We start from the raw sequence: 19,240 nt of genomic DNA, 5'->3' as shown, positions 1-19,240 counted from the left end.
AACTTTATTTAGTGGGTGTCATCAACAAAAAGGTGTTCACAGTGTGGTATCTTTTAAAAGATACCATAAGGCAAGGCAGGAACAGATAAGGAAACTGAAGTACATAAATGCAAACCAAGTGGGAACCAACAGCTAGACTTGGAGATACCTTAGTTCACCTTAACCGCATGAGGCTAGGGAATTCATCCACATCCAATAAAGACATTCAGAGTTGGAGAGCGGACGAGTCGAGTGTCCTTTCGACTCCACGGACTCGACGGGGAGGGACCCTGAAATTCTTAATTAGAACTGGTTGCCATGGTGACAGTCTCTAGGCAGCGTGGGCTGAGCTCTCGTAGGGATAGAGGGTGGGCCGCCACCGGACCCTGCGCGCGCGCCCGCCGCCAACTTTCCCTCCAGACCTGAGAGGGACGGCGCGCTCCGCCCCCGGGCCGCGCACGTCCGCGCTCGGCGGCGCGCACGCCTGCGGGAGCCCTCTCCAGGCAACCTAGTGCTGATCGCTCGTGCCAGTGCGGCTGTTAACGGCCCTTGCGGGAGCCCGAAGCTCAAAAGCAGCCCCCTCGCCTTCCTGGGCTTCCACTCCACTCCCTCCCCGGTCGGCCCCCGGGCATGAGCAGCGATGGCAGGCTGCAGCCCTGAGGAGAAAACTTACCGGCGCTTCCTGGAGCTATTCCTGGGCGAGTTTCGAGGACCGTGCGGCGGCGGCGAGCCGGAGCCGGAACCCGACCTCGAGTCCGAGCCAGAGCCCGAGCCTGAACTGGTAGCAGCTGAGGCGGCCGAGGCTTCAGTTGAGGAAACCGGGGAGGAGGCGGCCACGGTAGCCGCCACGGAGGAGAGGGAGCAGGAGCAAGACCCGGAGCCCGAGGAGGAGGCGGTGGAAGAGGAGGAGGCGGCGGCGGTAGAGGGCGAGGAGCAGGACGAGGCAGCGGCAGTAGTCCCGGGGCACTCGGCCGTGCCGCCCCCGCCGCAGCCCCAGCTGCCGCCGTTGCCCCCACTACCGCGGCCGCTGTCGGAGCGCATCATCCGCGAGGAGGTGGAAGGCGAGAGCCTGGACCTGTGCCTGCAGCAGCTCTACAAATAGTTAAGTAGCGGGGCTTGGCTGGGGGTGGGCCCACTGTCCCCGCCGCGCCGGCCTCGGACGCGACTCCTTCGGCCCCTTAAACTGCTCTCTTTTCTGCTCTTTTCCCCGGCATCCGCGCCTGCCGCCGCTGAAAGCGCCCCCGCTGCTCGGACTCGGGCGGTCGGCTGCGAGCTGCCCACGCCGCCTCGGCCCCCTCGCCTCCCGCCGGGCCTTGGAGCCGCTCTCCGGGCCCCTCGCGCCCTCCCGCCGGGCCCTGGCCCCTTCATCCCCCTTCACCTCGGCCGCCCGCTTCTTGCTTCACTTCACACACCCTCTCCTTTTCCTGCCTTGGAAGGTCCTTCCTCCCAGTCTTGAGCTCCCTCTTCTTCCCAGCTCCCTTTTTCCTCCCGGAGGTTTTCTCCCACCCTAGTCTGTCTTTTCCCAGGCTGGGTCCCTTGTTGTTTGGTGGCAGAGAGATGCGACTCCTTTCTAGGCTGAGCTGCGAGGTTCCTCCTGCGTAACTGCAACAATGATAATATCCAAATGAGGAGATACTGGAGTAGATTTTCCGTTAGGTGCTCAGTGTTGAAAGTGAAGAGCTCTTTAGATGGCTTAATACACGGGAGCCTAGCATCTTAGTTTAAAGACATTTGACAACTCATAATTGAGGGAGGTGGGAAGGAATTGGGAGGGAATGGTAAGCAAAATTGTGCAAGCGAGCCTTCAGGTGAAAGACAGAGTCATAATTCGTTCAAGTGGAAGCCGGTCCGTTTCGATAAAATTGCAATTAGGTGCAGTATTTTCAGTCCATTAAGTAGATGGGGTGGGGAGAAAGCAGATGGCTTAGCTACACAGATGCAAGTCTAAAATAGAAAGGTCAAGGCTTTGCCTTTCAGCCCAGTTCTGGTTTTATGGGCCTGAAATAGAAACGGTTTACAATTGCGTTTCTTTTTAAATGGAATTGTTCTGAAATAATGACAGAGGAGAATACTAACAAGTCTCTGAAAACATTGTATAAACCTGGAAGTCTTTTTACCATTCAGCTGTTAGTTGTAATTAAAGGTGTTACTCTGGGCACCCAAAAAGTTTACTACTGCATGATTCACTGTAATTAAGTTCAAACTCACTTCTTGGATTTTCTCAAAAGCCTAAATAAAAGAGGGGCCTGGTAAATAAAGCTGTTTTGTCTTCATCCAACCTAGAGACACGTGACCAAATCATTCTCCTGTTAAACCAGCCTCTTATCAATAGGGAAAAAGCATTTAACAAATCTCCTGTAGAAGTAGACTATGTTGATGTCTCACACTATAAGCTACATAAAATTTAATGTAAAAATACTGTTCGATTACCAAAGTAATAATGCTTTTGGAGAAATGTAAAAAATAAAATAGTGTGTAATACCACCACCCAGAGATAAACAGTATTAGCATTTTAAAGTATTTCTTTCTAGTCTTTGTAAACTATAATAGAAAAGGACTTATGAAATGTCTTTTTTTTTACACTATTTAAAGACAGATAAAGCTTCCTGCTTAAAATAAAATGGAAATGTTTACCAAAGTGAAGGAATTTATCTCAGCATCAGACTAGTTCTGTTTTGACAGTTAATTCTTACCTTTACCAATGCAGTTACAGAATTAAAGAAACAATTCAAACAGTAGAGAATGTCCAGAAAAAGGTCATTAGCTTAATACAACTCCAAACATTTGCCATTCAAGAAGGTTTTTTATTTGTTTTTAATGAAACCTATATAAATATGATGGTAAGAAGATATATGTTTTTTCATGTGGAAGGGAAGCAAGATTAATTTCCATACAAATATAAACTAGAAAAAAGATTAAAATGATAAAATGGCCATCTAGTTGAGAACAGAAGTTTGGATTTGAAATAAAACTAGCAAAATTAAAGTTGGAAAATATTTTCCCTTAAATCAGAGATTTCATCATTTATACAGTGTTTTGTACAGAATCTATTAACGAATTTTTATTGAGATGTAAAATGGCTGGCTTGTTTATGTAAAGTATCTTTAAGGTCCTTTACAGTTTTAAAAACCATAATGATGCTTTTAGTTTTTATTTTATTTATAAAAGAAAAGCATATGACTTAAGTCACAGGAATCGATGCTGGAAGACTCTGCAGGGATACATCGTTTTTCCTTCCAAGCACTTCATTTTACAGATGAGAAAGCTATGGATCCAAATTCAGAACTGACAAATTATGTACAAATTATTCCAACATTTTCAGTATAATCTCTGAACCTCAAAACTCTCACTGATGTATTTAAAATGTTGGTTTCTCAAATTTCCCAGGAAATACTTTTAAATAATCTGATTATGAATATGTTGGAATTGCTTATTTGGGGAAAGTAAAGATTTTTTTTTCCTAAATATTTTCTCATTTGCCCACTAACTGTTTATCTGGGAATTCTTAACAGTGTCATGCCTGTCAAATGGTGCTAACATTTCTAAATGAAGTTAGCTGAAGTATATACTCACCAATCTGGTAGTTGGGACTAGTGTAAGAACAAAATATCACTGCATTTAATATTTGTTTCATGAGTCTCTAGTGTGTTTTTTCTGTCAGTTCAGAAATATACAATATAGAGCTGTTAAACAGATCGAGGTTCTCTGAAGAAAAAAGAGATAAAGGTGCTTCTCAATACTGATTTATGTATACACTGAGTGAAATTTTACTTTTTAAGAAAGTAATATGGTGACATTTTTCTCTATTTTGCTTCACTCAGGTTTTAGAATAAGAACATCAGACATGTATCATTCTTCATTTTGGTAAACTCAGCTCAGGACTAACTTAAAACCATGTTTCATTCTTCATTTTGGTAAACTCAGCTCAGGACTAACTTAAAACCATGTTTCATTCTTCATTTTGGTAAACTCAGCTCAGGACTAACTTAAAACAAGCAATTACTTAGATAAGATCCAGGTTTAAATGAACAAAATATAGTTATAATTAGCAACTTAAACGTTTTCAGAGCGATATTATTTAGGGTTAAATTTTTGTCTTTAAGCTTCAAAAATGGGAAAATTGTACTTAGATATTTCTCTACTAGATAAGAATAATATTTAACATTTAAAAATAATAATTCAAAAATGGCAAAAATCCCCTTGGATGAGAAAGAGTTCTGTTGTGGACTATAAATGCTTTTTTAAGGGACCATTTAATCAAATTTGTTTCAGTTTATGAAATCTCAAGAATCAGTAATAAATTCATGTAATACTTTAGAGGTTTTGCTAAATTAGTGTGTTACTTTTCAAAAAAAATTCCAGTGATTTGGAACCGTAAGCTGCTTGTATAAAAATGACCTGTGTTTTATTCCTTTCTCTAAATTTAAATGTCCTTCAAGAGATTAAAATAATTTCTAATGACATAATCTTAGGATCTCTGAGGTTAACGAGAGGTTCTTTGAAAAAGTGGAGGTGAGATATAACTTTGAAATAATTTGCAAATTTATAATTGATCTTACAGCAGATATGACTGACTATGAGGCTACTTTTGTAGGTTATATAGGTCAGTACTATGTATTTAATTTCTCTGTACAACACTAAGGATAAATCTATTTGTTTTAATCCAAAAGAAATAAATACTCTGAAGTCTTTACTAGAGCTATATGTCATCACATTTTCAGAACAGTTGTTTCCTCGGTTATTCGTTTAGTGTTTGTTGAACTTCCCAAGGGGGAGACAGATATCCCAGCAGCCTGGCAAAGTTAAGTAGTTCCAGATGGTTTCCAGTAGTAATGAGGATGGGCACTTTAAAAATGGCTTGGAAAAGAAAATTAGTTATCGACACTACTAATTCAGTTATATAGAATTGTGTGAGTCATTAATGACTTTGAGATAGGTCAGAAAATCATTAAACTTTGTCTCATTTACATATATAAATGGAAAAATACGTGGATGCAGGTTATATAATATCCATTTTTAAATTACACATTTTTTCTTATTAAAAAGTAATGTTTAGACTGGGCACGGTGGCTCATGCCTGTAATCCTAGCACTCTGGGAGGCCGAGGCGGGCGGATTGTTTGAGCTCAGGAGTTCGAAACCAGCCTGAGCAAGAGCGAGACCCCGTCTCTACTAAAAATAGAAAGAAATTAATCGGACAACTAAAAATATATAGAAAAAATTAGCCGGGCATGGTGGCGCATGCCTGTAGTCCCAGCTACTTGGGAGGCTGAGGCAAAAGGATCGCTCGAGCCCAGGAGTTTGAGGTTGCTGTGAGCTAGGCTGATGCCACGGCACTCACTCTAGCCAGGGCAACAGAGTGAGACTCTGTCTCAAAAAAAAAAAAAAAAAAAGTAATGTTCACTGTAAGATGTGGAGAAAATTCATATAAGCAAAAAGAAGAAAACAAATACCATTCAGTGTCAATTGTACTTTCCAGGTTTTTTTCCTAACTCACAGGCTGCCACACTTCTTCTCTGTCAGCTTTTAATATTCTGCCCATCCCTTTAATGTTGGTGTTCTGTCCTTGACCTTCTTCTCTAGTCTGGTTGACTTGTTTGTCCCTATTCATTATCAGTCTCTCACATGACTTCAGTATTGTAGTTATGCTAAAGCCTCCTGACTCTATCTCCATCCCTGGTAATGGAAAGCTCCACCTGGGTATCTAAAGGCTCTTCAAATTAAACTGTCCAAAACTGAATTCAATCCTCCAGCTCCCCTAAAACAAAAAAAATCTGATACTCCCTGATTTCTCCTTTCCTCCCTCACATTCATTCAAGGCTTATTAATTTTGCCTTGTAAATATCTCATAAATATGTCTCTCTCCATTCCCATCATCATTACCATCTCTTGCCAGTCTTACCTTTTTGCAATATCTTTTCCCCCGTGTGGCCAAAGTGATTCTTCTAGAATCTAGATTATGTAGATTGTCTAATTGTCACACTGCTTAAACATTTTTACCCTTTACTTGGAATTAGCCAAACTGTGAGGTTGAAGACATAGTTCTCCACACTGCCAAGTCTGCTGAAGACTTCTTGCCCCAATTGTAAGCAGTTAGGGTCCAAATACAAAGTTAGAAGGAATAATCCACACAAGACCACCCTCACCTCTGACATCAACTGCGAAACTGGAGGTTTCTCAAAACCACCCTCAAATTTGATAATTCACTAGAAGGACTCATAGAACTCACTGAAAGCTATTATGTTCACAGATATGATTCATTGCAGGGACATACTACATGTTAGAACCAGTCAAAGGAAGAGATGCATAGGGTGCAGTCTAGGATGGTTGCAGGTGTGAAGCTCCTATTGTCCTCATGGATGCATTACCTTTCAAGCATGTATGGCAATACACCAAGTATTACCTACTCAAGAAGTTCAGTGTCTGGAGTTTTAATTGAGTCTTATGATTGATTGTCCTCATGGTTGAACTCAGTTTCCAGTCCTTCCTCCCCAGAGGTCAGGCTGATACCATGTGCTCCAAAGGGCCCACAATGAATAACAAAAATACTCCTGTTACTCCAGAAATTCTGGAGGATTAGAGGTTACCCTTTGGTCCAGACTTCCCTTTGGGCAAGGCCAAATTCTTTACTACATACCCTTTATCATCTATCTCTCCTTAGCCTTCCAGATAAAATCCAAAGGTAAGGCCTTATAATCTTACTTCATCAGCCTCATTTCTGGAATCACTATCTACCCACTTCATCCTGTCTCTATACCTCTAGAAAGTACACTTCAGCTATATTAGATTACTAATATATTAGCCTGTGTTGTGCTTCCTCTCACTTCTGCACCTTTGCACATAGTATACTATTCCCTCTGCTTGTAATACCATACTCCCCTCGCACCCACTCTCACCTCCACCCCATCCAATCCCATATCCATTCTTTTAGGTCTCTGTTTAACACTGCTTCCTTTAGAATACCTTTATTCACTATTCCCACACTCAGTGAGTTAGGAGTCCCTTCCATGTGCCCTTACGTAGTACCCAATGCTATTCTTCTTCTGAGTACTTTCTATATTCATTATTTTTTATCAACAAGTATTTATAGCTCCTTCACTAGACCAGTGGTTTTCAAAGTGAGGTGCACCTAAAATAATTCATTGGGTCAAAGGAAGAAAATACTAAAATCTTCTTGTGTACAAAATATTAAATTAAGTGCTATTAATATTTGATATATTTATTGACATTGACAGCTTGTTCTGTATGACAACTGATTGCACGTCAGACATAGTAGATGAGGTATCTTGAGGGAGTACAATCTCCACAGCTCAGAGTGGGGATGACAGTGACATCTTTTCCCTAATTTTTAGGACATTGCAAAGTATTGCAGTTTACCTATGCCTGATTAAATAAATTTATGAATTATATTTCCTAGTTTTAACAAAATTAACCCTCACGAAATGGACTATTGGCTTTTAAAAATTTCTGCAATGAAATCATGGGTAGACATAATATTGGTAATGCAAGCGTAAGAAACAACTAAAGATAAGAGCCTGAAGTTCTCTTAGTTACCTTAGATTTTTTATAAGATGATATAATCAATATTTGAGAAATCAGCAAAAACAGAATTATTAAGTAGATTATGTGAAATATGGGTATATATGAAATAAGGAAATATTGTCTAAAGAAATACTGAAATATTAGCCGGGTGCAGTGGTAATGTGCCTGTAGTCCCAGCTCCTCAGAAAGCTGAGTGAGGCAGGAGGGTCTCTTGAGCTAGTAGTTAAGGTCGGCCTAGGCAACATGGTAAGACTACGTCTCTAAAGAGAGAAATACTAAAATATTATTAGTGAAAATGGTATGTGTGTATGTATATATGTATAATAAAGAAGTATACATACATTTGGAGTTCATGATAGTTTTTACATACATTGGGGGTTCATGATGCTTAATTTTTTTTAATAGGGTGATTGAGCAAATGTTTGGAGGCAATTGCATCACATTACTAGCTACTCATTTGCTATCATATTCCTAGGTCTTACAATGCCAGGCACATATACAACACACAATAAATATTGGCTGATCCAGTGAATGAGCTAAGAGATTTAAAAAAAAGAAAAAGCCAGGTGTGGTGGCTCACACCTGTAATTCTAGCACTTTGGGAGGCCAAGGCAGAGGATCACTTGAGGCCAGAAGTTCAAGACTGCCCCAGACAACAAAGGGAGACCCCTGTCTCTACAAAAAAAAAAGAAAAATTAGCCGAGCGTGGTGGCACATGCCTGTGGTCCCAGCTACTTGAGAGGGGTGGAGGTAGGAGGATTGCTTGAGCCTGGGAGTTGGAGGCTGCAGTGAGCTATGATCGCGCCATTGCACTTTAGCCCATGTGACAGAGTGAGACCCTGTCTCAAAAAAAAAAAGATAATTGTTCTTACTATTTTAACTTGTTTTTAAAAAACTTAGCAAGTTTTATAAAAGTATATAAAAAATAGTATACTCATCACTCAGTCTCAGCAATTATCAATCTTATTTCATCTAAATCCCACACATCTCACTTCATCCCTATTATGTTCTCTGTAATTATCATTTAATGAGTGCTCAGTAATTTAATCACAAGTCTATTGGATATTTCAAATGTTACCAATTTTTGGTAAGTCTGAGAATATTGTGATGGTCAATTTTTGAGTAAGTTTCTGATTTTCTTAGGTTATATTCCTAGTGTTGGGATTGCTATATTAAAAGATATTTAGGGCTAGGTGTGGTGGTGCATGCCTGTAGTCCTAGTTACTTGGGAGGCTGAGGCAGGATGACCGCTTGAGCCCAGGACTTTGAGGTTGCTGTGAGCCAGGCTGACACCATGGCACTCTAGCCCAGGCAACAGAGCGAGACTCTGTCTCAATAAAATAAAATAAAATGTTTATTAAAAAGTATTTAAGGCTTTTGACAATGTAGTTTAAAAATGTCCTCTAACAAAGTTTTACTAGTTTACCGTCTAAGCAGATATTTATATAAGAAAAAGATTGCTGGTATTATGAAATAATTTAAACATTTAGAAAATAATAGAGAATAATAAAATATCATCTAATTTCAACAAATTATAATTGTTTCAGATTCTTTTAAGGAAATAAAACATTTCATATGGAATTGAAGACTTCCTTGTAATCCCCTTCTCTAAACCCATTCCCTTTTCTTTCTTCCCAGAGGTAATCTGAGAATTCTGGGAATATATCCTCTTGGTTTGTGTTTTAATATTTTTACTATACATGAATTTGTATGGTCAATATATGGTGGAGTTTTTGTTTTTGTTAACTAGCTATTTTGAGACTAAATTGTTTTTTAAGATTTATGTTGATACATGTAGATCTATGTCTTTCATTTTAGCTACTACATATTCCATTATATGATTGTACTATTATTTATCCAATCTCCTATTGATGGACATGTGAGTTGTTTCTAATTTTTGGGTATTATACATACATTAAGTTACGGCTTAGTTCTGAAATCTCAAAAGCTATACATAACGTTAGTTTACTTCTTGCTCACATAGAGTCCCTTCACTGGAGAAGGAGGAGTTGTATTTTAAGGAGTCATTAAGGGACCTAGGCTGATAGAGGCTCTGTCATTTTCATGATATGGTTTCCAAGCTTGCTCTAGGCAGCAACATCTATCCATATTCTTATGTTTATAAGAATAGAGTGGAGAATGGTGTTGGAGGTTTTTAAGGGCCGCATCTTAGAAGTGACATATTTCACTTCTGTTCACTTTCCACTGGCTAGAATTCAAGTCATATGGCAACCACCTACATCTCCCAACAAAGGGGGCTAGGAAATGTGTCACTGGCTTGGCAGTTAATTCCAAGAAACAATTCTATGCTATGGAAAAAGAGTACAAAACCTTGGTGGATAGCTGGCAGCCTCTGCCCTACAAATAACGCTACAATTTGGACATGTCTCCTTGTGCATATGTTCATAGGTTTCTTGGGAATATATTTAGAAGTAGAATTATCAGATTGATATTATGTATGTTTTTAATTTGTTAGATATTGCGTAATCGCTTTGTCCAACAGCACTGTATGAAGGTCTCATTTCTCTATGTTCTCGCTACTGTTTGAACTGCCATACCGCAAACCTTGTATTTTTACGTAGCTGTGTGCCATTATTGCCACTGAACTATGTGGAAAAGAGAATACTTATAGCTGACTATGATATTGATTTAGGGCATTTTGGAAGACGACACTGACTAAAAGTCTACATAAACTTTGTCCAACAGGAATATAATATGAGCTACATATATAGTTTAAAAAGTTCTATTAACCATACTTTAGAAAGTAAAAAGAAACAGGTGAATTTAGTTTTCATAACTTATTTTATTCAACTCAGTATATCCAAAATTTTACCATTTGATCATGTAATCCATATTAAAATATTATTAATGATATAGTTTACATTTTTTATACCAAATTTTTAAAATCCTGTGTATATTTTACACTTACAACATATTTGGAGTATCACATTTCAAATATTTAATAGCCATATGGGACTAGTGGTTATCCTAAAGAACAGTTTAGGTTTAGATTTAATATTAAAAAAACCCCACCACAACAACAAAAACTTTAATTCTATAATATAATCTGACAGTTTTAAAATCATATTTAATAGGTGTTTTGGAAAAAAACTGTATTTTTCCTCTGCTCTCATAACACACAGTCATCACAGGAGACTTCTGTGATCAAATGTGATGGGTAGGGGTATATTTTCTCCCCACTGCCAAACAAGCAATCAGTTCTGCAGTGGACACCAACTGGGTGTCCTCCAACTCAGTTCTGACACCATCTACCCAGAGATAGTGTCACATCCCACAGGTTGAGGGCCCAGTCCCCAAAACTGGTCCCCTCCCACTGAAGAGACCAGTTGTGAGTCTGGGCCTCCAGAACTTCTGACCTATCTACCAGCTTCAAGTTGGTATTCCCTTGACACCCCTTCTTTGGGTTTGATTAATTTGCTAGAATGGCTTACAGAACTCAGAGAAACACTTATGTTTACTGGCTTATTACAAAGGATATTACAAAGGATACAGAGAAGAGATGCATAGGGCCAGGTATGGGGAAAGGGTCTTGGCACTTCCATGCTGTCCCTGGGTGTGCCACCTTCCAGGAATTTCCACATGTTCAGCTATCTGGAAGCTCTTCTCTGGAGCCTTTTATGAAGACTTTATTGGATAGGCATGATTGACAACCATGTAGCAATGTATTTGGACAAAAAGGGTATGATCTAAACCTGGCAAGGTCTAGCCAGATTTTTTTTTGGCCTCTCTGTGCAGCATTCTTTGTTCTACAGTATGGGGCAGGACCCTCTCTGGAATGAGGGTCTTATGACCCACACTCAGATTAGAATCCTGCCTTGCACAGGTGAAAGGAGGGCAGGAGAAGGTCAAGGAGAGAGGCTGTATTTGCTGAGGCCTAAAGTGCCCCAACATTATATTACAGAAGACTGTCTATGGGAGTTATGAGCCAGGACCTATGGATGAAAACCTATCATAATATCACAAAAGTGTTCTCACTCCAATCCCCAAATACATCTTTATTTAGCATTTGGAAGAATAGCAAGCTGAATTTATTTTCTGCAGATTTTTTCCTATAACTAGAGAATAATCTGATTTAAATTACTGAATTGTTAATTTCACCTCATATTGTTTATGGGGTTACACATGAATATATTATAGTTTTCTATTGCTGTGTAACAAAACATAGTGGCTTAAAACAATACCCGTTTGTTATCTTACAGCTTTGTAGGTCAGAAATCCAGGCAGGTTCAGCTCAGTGCTCTGCTTAAAGTCTCACAAGGCCAAAGTCAAGGTATCAGCCATAAGATTCAGGAGAAGAATCTACTTCCATGCTCATTCTGATTGGTAACAGAATCTGGTTCTTTCCTGTAGGTCTGAGATCAACTGTTTCCTTACTGGCTGTCAGGCAGGGGCTGATTATCACTCCTAGAGGCCACTCACCTTCTCACATGGCTCCCTTTATTGTCAAGCAGTGATACATGGAATCCTTGTCATGCTTCAAATTTCTCAGGCTGCTGCTGCCAGCCAGAGAAAGCTCTCTGTTTTTCAGGGCTCATGTGATTAGATCAGGCACACATAATCTGCCCATCTTAAGATCAACTTGTGACATAACACAATCACGGGAGTGATGTCTCATTAGTATTCACAGGTTTCAGTGATGACAGTGGACATCTTTGGGAAGCCATTTTAGAAATTCTGCATACCACAGTAGAAAAGCAAAATGGAAGAGCATTTTAGTTATTTTGTTTAGAGGTCTTTTAATTTCACTTCTAAATGAAAACAAAATACTCTGTCCCTTTCTTTTTGTCTCCATTCCCATCAAGCTGGTACAAGTTACCATCACCTCTTAGCTGGGATAGAGCAATACCATTAACTGGTTTTTCTCATTCCACATTTCCCTCCCTTCAAACAATTTTGTGTACTGCAATCAGACTGCTCTTTAAAATTGTAAGTAGATCATGTTGCTTTTCTGCTTAAAACCCATAATGTCTTCAAATTATAGTTAGGGTGTAATCTACCGTGCTTGATGAGACCTTCAGGGCCCCACCTAATCTTGCCCCTGGCCACCTTGTCTGGTCTCACCTTGATCAACCTCTGTTCTTGATAAATTACTATGCTCCAATCACAGTGGTATTGATTGAGTTCCCAGAACCTGCCGTGCTCTCTCCTACCTCAGGATCTCTGCACATTTGTTTTCCTCTTTTCTCCAACTGTCCTATTCAACCATTATTTTTTATCTTAAATAAAATAGAAGTGTTTCCTTATTTCTGGTCTAAAGTCCTGTTTTTCAGTTTTCATCACATCCTTTACTTTTTCTGTATATCCACTTATCACAATTTATATATATTTACGTGGTGTTTTATTGTTTCTTTCCTAGTCTGAGGGCAAGAGATAAAAGGTTTTGTTCACCTTTGTATATCCAGTACCTAGTACAGTTCCTGACACATAGTAAACATTCAAAAAATTTTTGCTGAATAAATGATAAATCTTCAACTTTTTCTCTGCTTAATTTACCAGATTCTTTTCTTTCCAGGTTTTTATAGCCCTGTTCCCATCCCCGTCTTTCTCTTTTTTATTATTTTCCTTCTCTGCTCACTGAAAGGTAAAGCATAAAGGAAATGAAAGAATAGAATATTCCATTCCTCCATCTCCACTTCAAGTTCAGCTTCCTATTTTATGTTTTTACTGGTGTGTTTGTTTTGTTTTTGTTAACATTTTCAACTAACTATAGAAATGTTTGCAATTCTCATTACTGATTAACATTCCACAACTTTGTAATGAACATTTTTTCATAGATTTAAAAGAGTATTCTTTTGTAAATTCTTTTGAGAATATTGTGAACAATGACAAGTTTGAAGAACAATAATACTATATGAAGAGTAATCAGCTAGTTAAAAGATTGAGAATATTCTTAATTCCTCATGTATAATTTCACTTAAGACTTTACCTTCTCGTGTATAGCTCTGAGAAAGACCAGTTCATTACTTCCTATCTTAGTTTAAGTCAACAAAGAAAAAGAACCAAGAGACTAGCCTGCTGGTTAGAAATATCAAAAGATAATTTTTTTCCTGGTGACTTAATTCCTTAGAAACATTACAGTTGTTGTCTTGTTATGATTAAAGTATTTGACCTGCTTTTACCACAAGGTGCAATATCTGATCTTTGATCTTATGTAGTAGTTTCTTATTCACATTTTTCAACTTTGTCAATCTAAATACAAAAACTAAAACAAATGTTAATAAGCCTATTTTTTTGAGAATATTGTACTACAGCTAACAACACCTTTACACGAGAAATACAAACAACAAAAAATAAAATGTAATTCCCTTGAGAGAAAGAGTAGTATTTTTTTATATATGTGAAGGTATATGATATATATTCTTAGGCAATAATCATATTCTTTATTAAAACATGTTATATAAGTATGAGAGGTGACAGTCATTAAATCAAGATATTATTGATTTTGCTGTAGGAATGATGTCTGAGGTTTTGGTATTTGATTTCTGGCAACTCTGAATATTTATTAATTCCTCGTAGTCTTGGTTTAAGGAAGCTTATAGTTTCATCTTATAGAAAGATATTTGGCTTATTATTCACAATCTACTTATATATAATCAGAGAAACAACAATATTTTAAACTTTTCAGGGTCACGTGGAAAGTTGACTATGCATCAATTTTCAGTGTTTTAAGACAAATAAAACCAATTTTGCATTTAAAAAAAACCCTTTGCCCAAAGTATTCTCTAATCTTGGATTGATAAATAAAAATATCTTTCTGTAAGACTTAGTTAACAATATAAACCTGCAAAGCAGTGTCTGTACCTGAAATAATAATTGTAGTACCAACAAGGGTAATAAGCTGTTCCTGTTTTTGTTGCTGTTCTGTACTACATTTATTGAGAGCTTGTTTAGGCACTATTTTATATTAACTCTTAATCATAACAGAAAGTATATGATAAAGGTTTTATTATTAACCCATTTTGCAGATGAGAAAGCTGAGGCAGAGAATTTAAAGAACGTGTTTTCACCATCAGTGTTGTCACTAGGACATTAACTAGGCAGTTTGACTTGAGAGGTTATAGTTCTGATGTTCATTTTATGATTCTCATGCTACATTACATATTTCCTATAGGGAAAAATCTCAGTGAATGTGGAGATGTAGAAATTGAATTTTAACCACTGTCATTTGCTTAGTTCAGGCTTTTTGCCTTGATTAGTAGTCTTCCGTCTAATTTCCCTGCCACTGGTCTCTTTCCCTTCTAATCTTGCTTCACTGGATTTTCCAGCATTATTGAACTCACTGGGATTCTCTAAAAATATCATGTTATTTCTGGCCTTTCTGCCTTTGTAGATTCTGCTTCTTCTGCATGGAGCATCTACTTTCCTGGCTAACTATAACTAACCTCCCTTTTGAGGGGGAAAGGTGATTGGATTTTTATTTTATTTTCTACCCAAAAAGTCTATCTTGCTCAGGTAATACCTATAGATAAAGAGCAGTCTAAGGGTTTTGCACCAAATATTTCCCTAAACTCTTGCCTCTAATGAAAACAAAGAAAAGGTTAACAATTATTAAAAACACAATTTAAAATCCAGAAATTCTTTAAACAATAGACTGCAGAAACTAGTTAAGAACTTACTGTATGGTTCATAACAACAGCAAAATTTTTTTTTAACAAACATCATTTTTCATTTACTAAAATGCCTGGGGATATTTTTTCCATACTTGACTAATCCTGCAATCTATTTAAAATTTTCAGTTTCAATATTAATTACTGAAGTAGACAAAGGGACCTATTTTCTATACTGTTTATAGAGATAATAGCCATCTACTCAACAAGTGTCTCTTTTGAAAAGAAATCCTTTTTTTAAGTTAAGGAAAAGAGAAAAATTTTTGTTTAGTTTGCAGTCTATATTAATGTTATATATTCAGTATGTGATCTTTTAGAAGCCAATAAACACTGGTTATTGATAAACAGTGGATTATAAATTAACATAAAGCATTGATCACTTGTATTTTAAAAGTGTCATGGACTATAACCCTCATCATCGGATCTCTATGGTGTAACATAGTTTTGAAATCATCATTATAAAATCATTCCTTTGCATAATTAATTCAAAAGTGGCTCAAAGTAAAACTTGTCCTTTAGAACCAGAATTCCATTTTATATGTTAAAATATTCAGTTTATATTTAAGTATAATATTAAGGTAAAACTATCCTTAACTGTCAAGGAAAAGAGGAAGAAATAGGACAAGTGATATTATCTTTAGTGCAGGTCTGTGAAAATATATTGAAGATGAAAATATAATTGAGCTGGCCGTGGTGGCACATGCCTGTTATCCCAACTACTTGGGAGGCTGAGGTAGGAGGATTGCTTGGGCCCAGAAGTGTGAGGTTGTCGTGTGCTCTGATCATGCCTGTAAATAGCCACTACACTCCAGCCTGAGCAACGTAGTGAGACTTCATCTCTAAGTTTAATTAATTAATTAAAATATATTGAAGATCAAATATAAAATAAAAGCATTCTCTCAGAATGAGACCTTACAAATGAATAGCAAAAATTATACCTTAAAGTTATTCAAACCAGCTAATTAAACATCACAATAGAAAATCACAATAGAAAAGTCCATTTGATCAAGCTACTTTCTTCAAAAGAAGTTTTTTTAAAATGTTCTTTAAACATTATGTTGAATAATTAGTATATTCTTATATAGGTCAAAATTAACAAACTATAAAACTGAATTTCTTCTCATCTCTCCAAGGACTATAAAAGATTATAATTAATTAAACTTTCTATATTGAGAATTTCTCTAGTTTTGAAAGGCTTTTTATTTTACTGTAACTTTTCTAAGTGATTGTCAGAGAAACATAGTCTTATGTGTGGCTTGGTAATTCTTGTGGTAATATAGACCATGAAAAAATTATAGGCATGTAGTTCCTTAGGCATATATGATCAGCTATGTTCAAGCAAGATATTGAGTCATTTGGTATTTCATAATAAGTATAATTAAAAATAAATTCTTAAAAAATGATTAAAGACAGTATCCTTATTTTTAAACAACTGACATCAATGAGTTCTTTTTTTTTTTCATTTTACTTATTCACTTGTTTTCCACCTCATTACAGAAAGGATTTCAAGTGGCAAATTAATTTTACTATAATGGGAGTAATATTTATTCATCAAAAAAAAAAACATTACCTACCATATGCCAAACACTGTGCTAAATGCTACTTATCCAGAAGTAAGCATGTGCCTTTCCTCAAGAAGTGTGCAGTTTAGAGGAAAAGTCAGAAAAGTTAACCAGCAAGTACAATACAATGTGAGTATAATGAAAGTTATTATGCTATTATGTATGAAGTGATATGCTAAGCACCTTACATGCTGTTATGCTCTATTTTTCATATAAGTAAATTAATTCTTAGAGTCATTAGGTAATTTGTCTAAGGTCACACAGTAAGTGGTAGAATCAGAATTTGAACTCAGATATGTCTGACTCCAGAGCTTATTATCTTGCTGCCTTTATACAGTATACTGATAAGAGTTAAGACACTGCAATGCAGAGGATTTTATGGGGACACTGAGGCGGGTGTGCCAAATAGACCATTGGATTCTGGAAGGGGATGTTTAAATTAAGTTTAGAAGACTAAGTAGGAGTTAGCCAAGAGGAGGAGGGAGCTGAAAAGCATTCTAGCAGAGAGATTACCATGTGCAATGGCTTGGAGATGAGAAAGCGGAGCCCATTTGGGGCTTGTCTGGCTAACTTTTATTTCTCTTAATAAAGAGCGATAAACCTGCAAGAAATACCAGAGAAATGACCTGGAAGTCATTCATTCATTCATTCGTTCAGTTAATAATGGGCTCTGTAGACTCTGAGTTTGCTGCATTTCTGGGAAGATATTGGAATTTTAAAAACTTAAAGTCATAGAGAAGCCACTCATGTTAAACAAGATGCCACATAATCAGGAAACAGAAGAGTCTTATGCTCTACTTCTACCCTCTAATTTGTTTTATTTGGCTTTTAGAACAATAGCTTCTAAATTGTAAAATCTTTCTCTTTCTCTCTCTCTCTCTTTTTTTTTTTCCTGATTATTTCTCTCATCATGCTACCTGATGCCAAGCTGTGTGGAGATTTTAGAACTTGAAGACTGCCTAAAGTGTTTCCATTTCAACCATGCTTAAATCCTATTTACTTCCTAAAGATTTGTGAAAGGATAAGTATGTTTCTCTGTATCAGTATCCACTGTGTGACCTTATCTTTCAGAGGATAAATGTACTAAAAGTACTAAAACAGATCCTTTCAAGGGCATGTCTGAAGAGATAGAAACACACTAGGCTGCTGATGGATATACAGGACAACACAAGACCATGACCCAGATAATAAATCAACATAAAAAATTTAGGAGATAGGGAATAATTTTTCTGAGTTTGAAGGAGTGATGTTGATAGACACATTTATCATTCAATGAGAGAATTATTTATTAGTTTATAATTTTCTGCCCTTATAATTTAAAGAGACAGGCTTCAACACTCATTTCAAATGCTATCTCCTACTAGAAGAATTTCCCTGAGGTCAGCTGTAGTATCATTCCCTCCCCTGAACTACCCCAGTATTTTATCTTTATATTTTTAAAAGACATGTAATAATTCCTTTTTGTTATAAGTTATTTATATGCTGTCTTATCTCCTCTATTAAACTGTATCTTCCTTAAAGCAGAATTCATGTTTGATCCACGGCACTAAGCCTTGTACTTATACGACATTGAGTTAATATTTAATGAATTAAAGCATAGCATGTATATCATAAACTAAATTATTAGAGCAGTGTTTCTTAAGTGTTGGACATGAGTTGCTTAAATCAGAGTAATTTGGAGTATTTTGTCAAAAATGCAAATTCCTGTGCTCCTGCCTGTATCCAGTGAATGAGAATTTCTATAGGTTCCAGGAATCTGTTTTAAATAAAAACTCTACCTAATTATGATACATACTGAAGTTTGAGAACCACTGCATTAAGGAGAATGTAGGAATCCAAATAAAAGTTGCATTTAAATGAATTACAGATGTGTATAATGTTAAAAATAATAAACTAACATTTAGCACATAGTAGATATATAAGAAGAAAAACAAGATATTTTCAATGCAAAATTTTCTATAAGTCAGTGAAGACCAATGTTCAATATTTTAAAACATTCAATCTTAAGCATAGTTGGATGTAAATAATTGTGAATATTGACCATTTTCTATGAATGTATTTGCAGTGAATCACCGTGGTTTTATAATTAAAGACTAAGAAAAGATGTATTGAACATAGTATCTACACATCCTTATATTGCTATATGCATAGATTGCCTTTTAGGGCATGATTCTCTATAATATAGTTTGTGACTAATAGTATTGTCAGAAATATTGTGGTTTAGATAACATTTAACAATATATTTTTCTGTAATAAATTGTATTCTAGATTTACTTGTCTGTGAATGCTTTATCTGTGATTTTTTAAAAATATGAAATTGTTCATAGAATGCCACTTATCTTGTTCTCATTAGTATAGTGATGAGTAAAAAAAAAAAAAATAAGAATGCCAGTTATCTTGGCTTATACATTATTGAATTACTAAGAACTAGGATAAGCTGTACCAAGCAAGTCTAATATAAATCTTCATCTAGATACTTCTTTTATTTCTAATGTGATATTATGGTTTTATAAACTTAAGCTGTCTTTAT

At 36.7% G+C, this 19,240-nt stretch overlaps 1 protein-coding gene across 1 annotated transcript in view; it reads left to right on the top strand.

Moving 5' to 3' along the window:
• Positions 1 to 619: 619 nt before the first annotated feature.
• The window catches only part of PPM1E (protein phosphatase, Mg2+/Mn2+ dependent, 1E), a 213,874-nt gene continuing 195,253 nt past the window's right edge, over positions 620 to 19,240 (top strand). The window contains exon 1 of the mRNA XM_012648458.1: positions 620 to 1,080. Coding sequence (XP_012503912.1) covers positions 620 to 1,080 — 461 coding nt within the window. The remainder of the gene's footprint in view (positions 1,081 to 19,240) is intronic.

The sequence above is a fragment of the Propithecus coquereli genome, unplaced genomic scaffold, assembly GCF_000956105.1.
Source record: "Propithecus coquereli isolate 6110/MARCELLA unplaced genomic scaffold, Pcoq_1.0 Scaffold285, whole genome shotgun sequence".
In the NCBI taxonomy this organism is placed as follows: domain Eukaryota; kingdom Metazoa; phylum Chordata; class Mammalia; order Primates; family Indriidae; genus Propithecus; species Propithecus coquereli.
The sequence above is the reverse complement of the archived record's forward strand: the minus strand, read 5'-3'. Positions and strand labels throughout refer to the sequence as shown.